Here is a 9,527-nt window from a genome sequence, read left to right as displayed (position 1 = left end):
TCCCAAGGAACAAGGGATGGGACAAGAGGAACCGGCCTCAAGCTGCCCCAGGGCAGGTTTAGCTGGAGCTGAGGAACAATTCCTTGCCCAGAGGGTGCTCAGGCATTGGAACAGGCTGCCCAGGGCAGGGCTGGAGTCACCGTCCCTGCAAGTGTTCACAGCCCGTGGAGCCAAGGCCTCAGTGCCAGGGGGCAGTGGTGGCCTTGGCAGGGCTGGGAATGGTTGGGCTGGATGAGCTTAAAGGTCTTTTCCAAATCAGTTGATTCCATGAGTCTGTGATTCTAAGAATGAAGTATGACTCCCAAAGTGTAATAAGACATGTCACCTCCTCCCCACCCTGCACTGACCAGGAGAGCCACTGTTTGACTATGGGCAATAATGGTCTCTCAGCACCACTAAGAGGACACTAAAGCCCTTCTCTTCCTTCCCCAAATCTGTGCTTTTATTTGCTGATTACTGAGCCTTCCCTGCCTCTCCCCAAGGTTTCTGGAGTCCTCTGCCCTCTCATGCTGCCATTCACCGTCACTGTCAGCCCCCTTGAAGTGACAAGGTTACCCATGACTCAAAGCTACTGGAGGCAGCAACATCTTTTCATAGAACCCCAGACTGGTCTGGTTAAAGCTCATCCAGTCCCAACCCCTGCCCCGGGCAGGGACACCTTCCACTAGAGCAGGTTGCTCCAAGCCCCTGTGTCCAACCTGGCCTTGAACACTGCCAGGGATGGGGCAGCCACAGCTTCTCTGGGCACCCTGTGCCAGCGCCTCAGCACCCTCACAGGGAAGAGCTTCTGCCCAAGAGCTCATCTCAATCTCCCCTCTGGCAGGTTCAAGCCATTCCCCTTGTCCTGTCCCTCCATCTCTTGTCCAAAGCCCCTCTCCAGGTTTCCTGCAGCCCCTTTAGGCACTGGAGCTGCTCTAAGGTGTCCCCTTCAGGAGCCTTCTCTTCTCCAGCTGCCCCAGCCCAGCTCTCTCAGCCTGGCTCCAGAGCAGAGCTGCTCCAGCCCTCGCAGCAGCTCCGGGGCCTCCTCTGGACTCACTCAAGGAGGTCCACATCCCTCTTGTGTCCCTTTGGCTTTGGCTGGCAGCTACCCCCATCCACCCAGATGCAGGAGATATTGGGTCAGACCACAAGAAGTGGAGTGTCCCTCACCTCATAAGGTGGTGAATTTGTCTCCCTGCATTTGCTCTCAGTTACACCCTGTTCCGTATCTTGCAGGATGGGAGCTCAGGTCTGAAAACAGGGTCTCCCATCCTGTTGTGCCCCAGGATGAAAGGGCTGCTTCGGGAAGAGGATTCTATCACACCAGGAGACCACGTGAAGTGTGGACAGGAAAACACTCCTGTGCTGGCTTGGCATTTCTCCTTGCTCCACCCTTCCAGACAGGACCCAGCACTACGTGGACCTATGCTCTGACCCCTCATGGCAATTCCTATGGCACAGGACAAGCAGGTTACTCACTGTGCTGGCAGGTTTTGCACTCACCTTCATTCCCAGTGTAATTTCTTTTCTCAAATGCAGCCTCTGGTAGCTTTCTCTTTAATTCAGACAAACCCACAACATGCTTAATGTCCAGGTTGGGAGGTCTGTGGTGAGAAAGCAGCAGATAGTGAGATTGAAAGCAGAAAAGGGTCTTGGGATTAAGCACAGGAAATACAGTCCTGGTTGCCCTGTCACTGTGAAACCAGAGAAAGCAACTCTGAAGAAGGTGTCTGTAAACACCTCCGAACACTGATACTGGTGGCTGTGTTTCTGGCCATCACTGGCAGTTTCAAATTGCTGCTGGTTAGCTTCTGACTACTGAAGATTGTAAGCTGCTGGTTACCTCAATAGGTGATAGGACAAGGGGAATGGCTTGAACCTGCCAGAGGGGAGATTGAGATGAGCTCTTAGGCAGAAGCTCTTCCCTGTGAGGGTGCTGAGGCGCTGGCACAGGGTGCCCAGAGAAGCTGTGGCTGCCCCATCCCTGGCAGTGTTCAAGGCCAGGTTGGACACAGGGGCTTGGAGCAACCTGCTCTAGTGGAAGGTGTCCCTGCCCGGGGCAGGGCGTGGAGCTGGAGGAGCTTTAAGGTCCCTTCCAACCCAAACGAGACTGTGACTCTGTGATTCAATGCTATTTGCTGTCATGCTGATCTGTAAACACATCTGGCTGATTGTACATCCACCATCGGGAAGCTCACTTCTCACAGGGAGAAAAATCCCAAGCAGGAATAACTGATTTGGAATAAACATCCCAAAGCAGTTAACAGAAAGAAATTACAAAATACAGCTGTTTCCAGATGCAGTTTAGGGCCTGATCTCATGTCCTCATCCAGCTGTTGTTGTGACACTGTCCAACACCACTTTTCTGACACTGATTGCCCCAACAACACTGGGACAGCTCCACGAAGGTGCTGATCTATGACGGGATGGGGCAGGAGAGACAAAGCTGGTTTTTACTGGTGCAAACACCCAAAGGTGTAATGCTGCACACTACAAATTGCACAGAAAGAAGAGAAAGGGCAACTTACAGCTGGGCTGGGATCGTCGAGCTGTGTGAGGTCCTCAGGGCGATGCTGCACAGAAACTGGCCCTGGATGGAGAGCTGCCCCCTCCATGGGCAGTACAATGCTACAAGGAGAAGGGAGAAGGGCTCAGAGAAAGCAGGACAGGAGAGGAGGACAAACAGGGAAAGGTACATTTACAAATCAAAGCCAACCCCCAGATGCTCCTACCTTCGTGGTTAAGCTCAGGTCTAGAGAAAAAGGAGAAAAAGAAGAACATTTAGCAATGGGTAAAGGAAAAACCAGCCCACAAAAACAACTGGGTGCTTTGGAACACGTTGCTTACAGGCTCTCTATGGCCAAGACAGGCATTTCCTTTGGCTCCCTGTACTGGCAGGCAATGATGATGTAGGGGCAGATCTGCCTGGGCCGCTCTGCAGTGCTGCCACCAGACACTTCATACACGTAGTACTGGGGTGAGAAGGGAAACACGGATGAGAAGAACAAGGTGAGGAGGGACAACACTGTGTCCCCCTGCAGCTGTCTGCACAGTCCTGTTGCAAACTCATACCTGGCTCTGCTCAAAGGCCTGGCAGCAACTGGTCTTTGATGGTAGGTTGCTTCTGCTCATGGCAACGTGGCAGTCATAGCCAGGAGATGGGCAGGTATAGCTGGTTGTGTAATTCTCAGAGATCACCTTCACCTTCCCCTGTGCCAGAGAATTTACCCAGAAAAAGAGGAATACACATAGTTATTCACAGAAACTTCTTTAAAAGACTCCTAAACCCTCCTTTTTCCCAAAGACTGCTGCTGCCAGCCCCACACTCCCCACCACTGTATGCTGATGTCCTTCAAACCTAAGGGCCTGACTTGGCCAAGTCTGGCATGGCAGACAAACCTGCACTGCTCAGGAGAGCAAATGGAAGCAGTGTGGTTTTGGTGCTCTCTATAGAGAGCAGGAGCCAGTAGGGAGAGGAGAAAGGGGCCATACATCAGCCCCATGGAGGAACAAAATGGGGCTGTGATCTGAGCCACCTCATGGGTCTTCCCTAAACCCCCAAAATGCATCAGAATCCAGGGAAAAAGATGATCCTTTGGGGAATTTCTGATCTCAGCAGTGGAATCTGGAAGGTCCTTTGCTGCCCTGCAGGCCAGTCAAACCCAGCTGGATCTCTTGCTTTCCAGCCTGACACATCCCAACAAGCTCTCAATAGAGCTGATGTTACAACCCACCACAGTCATTGGCCCCTTAAAAACTGCTTGCAGTGTATAGTGGCATCTGAAAATCATTCCACACATAAAGAAAGACTTTTGCTTACCTTAATCAGCTTACAAATGACAATATAGCCTGATTTCCCATGGTACCAGGGTCTCGGATGGAGACAGTCTGCATACTTGGAAATATAAACCCCTGAGAAGACAAAGCAATGCAAGATCATGTAACTCATGTGCTGAGGAAAGCTGATGGCCCAAAAACCCCTGTAAAAAGGACTCTCCTGGCAGAAATGGGAGTCTCTGAGGAGCCAGTGCTGCAAATCAGAGAAGCACTTGCTCCTATAAGGGTGACACTGTGACTCTTCCTCTTTGGTATGGAGCAGTACTGTATGTTTCAGGGTCAGCTCTAGGAAAGGAGTTAACTTGGGTTTCTCCTGGGAGAAGTAGCCCAGCTAACATCAGTTTTGCCCACATTACATGAAAACACACCAGGTGAGGGCTTGTCTGTTATAGGAAGGTCTAGAGAAGGGCTTCCAGGTCTGACTGAAAGTGGGGCAGATAATCTACTCAACTTGAAGTCATGCAGAGGCAACATGGATGTTTAGACATGAGGAACACACACTACAAAGGCACAAGAGGAGTCCCATGGCATGGCACAGACTTTCCTGGGCTCCTTCCTTGGCTCTTTATGGCCTTCAGCATCCCAGATGCCAACAAGAACCTTCAAACCCAAGACATGGCTTATTCCCATCCCTTCCCTATGCTCATATGTGGATTGACTGGGGTAGTGTGTTGGCTTTTCACTCCTGCTTTATACTTATAAACAAGATGAGAAGTCGTGGGGGGAAATGGAAGCTACAAAGAAACACACCATAATATTCATCCCAGCCCATCACGAATAAACTATACATCAGGTAAATAACCAGTTCCTGCCTGGTTTTGCAATCTTGCCATTGTCTTTTCAATGAGTAGGTGTCTTGGCCTGCAGAGGCTTGCAGGATGAGCAAGAAACACAGGATATTCCCTGGGTCTTTGCAGTAAATACAAGGCAGGACCAGGAGTTTATCTGGGCTTTTCATTTTGGTTTTAAAGGCCTCAATAGCCCCAGAAGAGTGAACATTGGTCCTGTGCAGGGAAATCTTACCTTTGGCTGGGTCACCAAGCATGGAAATGGAGCTGCTGTTCACACGCAGGCCTGTCTGACACACTTCTTTTGCCTTCAAAAGAAGAAACAGCCTCTTTTACCATCTATTTTCAAACACAAGGGACACAGTTACTGAAAGCACAACAGTTGACAGAACACATGCAAGGGGCAAAGACACGTTGCAAGTCAAGTACAGATCATTACAGCCCCAGAACACTTGTGGCAGCAGGAAAACTAAACCCAATGTCCACAGGAAGAACTAACAGGAAGAAAATGTCTTGTTTCAGCTACTAAATGCTTGTTTTTATCAAGTGTTCTTACAAAACCCTCCATGGAAGCAAAAGCTTAGAGAAATCTGGGAAAAAAGCAGATTCAAAGTGTGCCAAATCCAAATATATATTGACCAAAGAGTGACAACAGGAGCTGTTTGAACTCATTATGGGCGAGAACTAAAAGCAAACCACTCAAACTGTTGTCAGTCCATTATAAGCAACATGGGGCACTCATCACACCTAACTCCTGCCTCCTAGAAGGCAAGTGTCTAGCTTAGACAAGCCCACAAGGCTTCTCCTCTGAACAACAGAGACAGGGACATCCAGAAAGCAACTTAGTCCAAGCATTTGAGATGCCTATATTAAATGTGGTCCTCTGGAGAGCTCCTCCTTTCCCAGGGTCTGTGCAAGGAGCTCAGTCACAGACTATGCTAAATTTCAAACAGCCAAAGGCTGAGAGAGCTGGGCTGGGTCAGCTGGAAAAGAGAAGGCTCCTGAAGGGGACACCTTAGAGCAGCTCCAGGGCCTAAAGGGGCTCCAGGAGACCTGGAGAGGGGCTTTGGACAAGGGATGGAGGGACAGGCCAAGGGGAATGGCTTGAACCTGCCAGAGGGGAGACTGAGATGAGCTCTTGGGCAGAAGCTCTTCCCTGTGAGGGTGCTGAGGTGGTGGCACAGGGTGCCCAGAGAAGCTGTGGCTGCCCCATCCCTGGCAGTGTTCAAGGCCAGCTTGGACACAGGGGCTTGGAGCAACCTGCTGTAGTGGAAGGTGTCCCTGCCCGGGGCAGGGGTTGGAGCTGGAGGAGCTTTAAGGTCCCTTCAACCCAAACTATTCCATGATTTTATGATTCTATGAAAATGAAGCAAGACAGTTCCCACACCCAAACTGAGACTCAAAGTGATTTATTTTACTGTAGCTCAATCTAAATTCAACAGAACTAAACTGCATTTGGGCCAGTCTGATCCTTCACAAAACCATCTCCACCAGGAGGTAGCACTGCATCGTTAAATCACGTTAAAAATGAATTCCCAACAGATGCCCTGAGCATCTTTGTGTAGACAAGTTCTTCACAAAATCAAGAGCATCCTTGTGAAAAAAGGGCAGGAATAACTTTCCCAACAGTGGTGTCAGGCTCTCTGTCCACCTAGCTGGCAAAACCAAAGGGATCTTGCCCAAAACTCCTGTCTTCTGCCACAAAGGTGCCTTTCTAAGCATCCATGAAGGGTTTCACCTGCCTGTACTTGACCATAAATCCACTGGGACAAGGGAGACTCCTATCTCCTGCAGAGGGGAAAGGAAGCAGCCAAATCTCACACAGTAGTTTGAATGGAGAGATGCAAAATCAGATCCAGCACTAAAACCTCCCAGGAGCTGCTTTCAGAACTTGCTCTGGACTATTTACACAGTAGTAATTGCACTGGTGAAGAGGGTACAGAGAGCCAGGACACATCAGTCAACACATCTGCTGGGCTTTGTTGGGACACAGCACACGTGCAGACACTTGGCATCAAACTTAAGCTGAATAAATATTCAAGTTACCTCTTCTTCATTATCAAACAGGAGAAAGGCAAAGGTCTCCTCCAGCTCTTCCTGGCTGTAACCAGCAGCTTCCTTTGCTTGGGCAAAAGCTTTGAGCTGCAGAAGACACAACAACACTTTGTTCTAGTCCATTCATACTAAAGCCAAGTGACAGGAGTTCTTGTGAGGACAGTGTGTCCCACGTACCTGCAGTCATGGTCACTATGGGGCAGCTGGCAGGAGCCATGTGCCACACAGCATTCCCTCCCCAAGGCATCCCATCCAGTCTCCCACCACGAGGCCCCCAATCCATGTGCAGTCTGTCCATCTGTCCCTGCCTTTGTCCCCACCAGAACACGTTCAATGTCCTTGAACACGTTCAATGTCCTCCAAGGACAGGAGGCACATCCAGCCCCGTGGTGTCATGCTGTGCTCATCCACAAGGAATGTCCAGCCTTATTCCACCTTGTCCCTCTTCCCACACATCATTGGCTACTGGGGAGCTGGTTTCACTGAGCAGCATGTGGGCTGGTAGAGCATCACATTTAGTAGCCAGCTATGGCCATCAGAAGACAAAATCATCTCAGCCATGAAATGATGCCTCCAGAAGGGGATATGCTTGGGGGCACCTCTCTTCTTCTCTCTCTGCTGACCAAGAAAGCCTGAAATATTTGACTAGAGCCTATCATAAGACTACAGGTCAGAGGGTTTGGCTACAGCCAAATAACACATTGCTCTGACTTCTTTTGTCTGACATCTAAAGCAGAGCATGTTCCCAGCACAGGTTGGGAGAGCATCATGGGAGCAACAGAACTGGCTCTGAGTCCATGAGGATTTGGGGCTTTAATACAAGTTGTAGAGGTACAAGAACATTTTTAGACAGGGTTATAAGATAAGAAAACAACAAACTCATCACTGCTTTTGTTTATTTTGGCTTCACAACTCAGGCAAATCAACAAATTAAGACCCGTTTTCCCAGGTTTTTATCCAGCTCCACAGTGACTACGCCAGATTTAAGCAGCCAAAATGTCTATGCTCTATTTAACTGCTGACAACAAGCAGCGTGGTCTCCCCCAGAGAACACAGCCTGTCCTCCACACCAATGCCCCATCCCTGGCAGTGTTCAAGGCCAGGTTGGACACAGGGGCTTGGAGCAACCTGCTCTGGTGGAAGGTGTCCCTGCCCAGGGCAGGGGTTGGAGCTGAAGGAGCTCTAAGGTCTCCTCCAGCCCAGTGTGATCCTATGAAAGCAGGATGAAGGCATTTTAGAAGTGGTTCTGTACACACCCCAGACAGCTGCAGAAAGAGAAATGGGGTTAAAACTGGTGCCTGCCCAGGGCTGAGGGCAGACAAAAGAAATAGCACATGGAAATCTGCCTGAGTCTCAATCAGCATAACAACAAAGTCAAAGCCCTCCAGCCAGGTAGCAAACCAGGACTCCAATCTGCCCTGAAGGCCTGCTCCAGGAACTGCTGTGAATGCGTGGCCACACTGTCTCAATGGGCCTTTGGTTCCTGATCAGATTGGGAAGGAAGTGAAAGAAAGGAAAGAAAAGGCTTCCTTCAGTGAGGAATTGCAGACGCAGCTCTATGAGGCAGCAGATGAGCCCCATGCTCCAAAGCAAAGACAGACCTGCCAATAAACCAGCATTTCCAGGCATTGCAGCTCCCAAAGAAACCCCCCCCACACTACATCCCCAGCCTTACCTCACTTAGGAAAACATCATTTTCCACCAGGATTGCTTGGCTGTAGAGAAACCCATCCTGAGATGTGGAGTCCAAATAGGAGCTCTGCAGCACCGAAACCGCTGTCTGCAAAAGGGAACTTGACTCTTCTGACTCTGGATTCCAACCTGGAGCAAAGCAGCAAAAAGCAGGTACAAATACTAATTCTGGGCATCCCCAGAGCAGTGTGAGGCTTCAGCAGAGGGAGCTGAGTGTGACTCACAGTGGTCAGACCTCATCTAACAAGCCCAGAGCTCCACGGAGCAGATCTAGTTCCCCTCCAGCCATGCAAGCCCCAAGTCTTTGTCTGCAGGTTATTCAGCAGGAGGAATTCCAGCTCCCAGCTTGCCAGTGAGCCCTTTGCAACACAAAACCCCTCCAAGAAATCAGTAGCAACTGCCAGAAGCACAGTCTGGTGGTGAAGCTGAGCAGAACAGGGTTTTCTCTTGTGGTTAAAGTCATGCTCTTTTAATGTGAGAGTTGATGTCTAAAATCTCAGTGCACAACTGGTTTCTTGGGGTTACCTGTTTTACTCTAAAGAGCTTCAGGTCTTGAGTGAATGTGGTTTTTAATGCCACAAGAACAAACCTTCCCTCAAAGCCTCGCCAGACCTTTCCAAACTAAAACCCTTCTCACCAAGAAGAGGTCCCAAAGCAATTAACAAATGAAATACGGATGGAGAAACAAAGGAAAAAGCCCTTGCAGATGTTAAAATCCAAACATTAAATGAAATAGCCACTTAAAAACACAGGAAATCCTGGGCTCAGCCTCTGCTGCACATTTAAAAACCTTTATTGCTATTCATGAGCTATGAGATTCTAAGTCTCAAGCTGCATTTGCAACATGAACACATGGGGAAGGTTTAGTTCTTCTGGCCCATAAACTTCAGAAAATAAAGCAGTCACAGGACAAGGGGAATGGCTTGAACCTGCCCGAGGGGAGATTGAGATGAGCTCTTGGGCAGAAGCTGTTCCCTGTGAGGGTGCTGAGGCGCTGGCACAGGGTGCCCAGAGGAGCTGTGGCTGCCCCATCCCTGGCAGTGTTCAAGGCCAGGTTGGACACAGGGGCTTGGAGCAACCTGCTCTAGTGGAAGGTGTCCCTGCCCGTGGCAGGGGTTGGAGCTGGAGGAGCTTTAAGGTCCCTTCTAACACAAACCATCCTGTGATTCTGTCTCC

The 9,527-nt window shown here is 49.8% G+C and overlaps 1 protein-coding gene across 1 annotated transcript in view; it reads right to left on the bottom strand.

The window, feature by feature from the left end:
- FAM208B (family with sequence similarity 208, member B) overlaps positions 1 to 3,189 on the bottom strand; it is a gene marked incomplete at its 5' end in the record, with an annotated part of 24,617 nt that extends 21,428 nt beyond the window's left edge. The window contains 5 exons of the mRNA XM_010020295.1: positions 1,483 to 1,583; positions 2,508 to 2,607; positions 2,712 to 2,731; positions 2,827 to 2,951; positions 3,052 to 3,189. Coding sequence (XP_010018597.1) covers positions 1,483 to 1,583; positions 2,508 to 2,607; positions 2,712 to 2,731; positions 2,827 to 2,951; positions 3,052 to 3,189 — 484 coding nt within the window. The remainder of the gene's footprint in view (positions 1 to 1,482; positions 1,584 to 2,507; positions 2,608 to 2,711; positions 2,732 to 2,826; positions 2,952 to 3,051) is intronic.
- Positions 3,190 to 9,527: the final 6,338 nt, after the last annotated feature.

This window comes from Nestor notabilis, unplaced genomic scaffold (genome assembly GCF_000696875.1).
Source record: "Nestor notabilis isolate BGI_N333 unplaced genomic scaffold, ASM69687v1 scaffold24498, whole genome shotgun sequence".
Classification (NCBI taxonomy): Eukaryota; Metazoa; Chordata; class Aves; order Psittaciformes; family Psittacidae; genus Nestor; species Nestor notabilis.
Note: the sequence above shows the minus strand (reverse complement) of the source record. Positions and strands in the feature narration are given on the sequence as shown.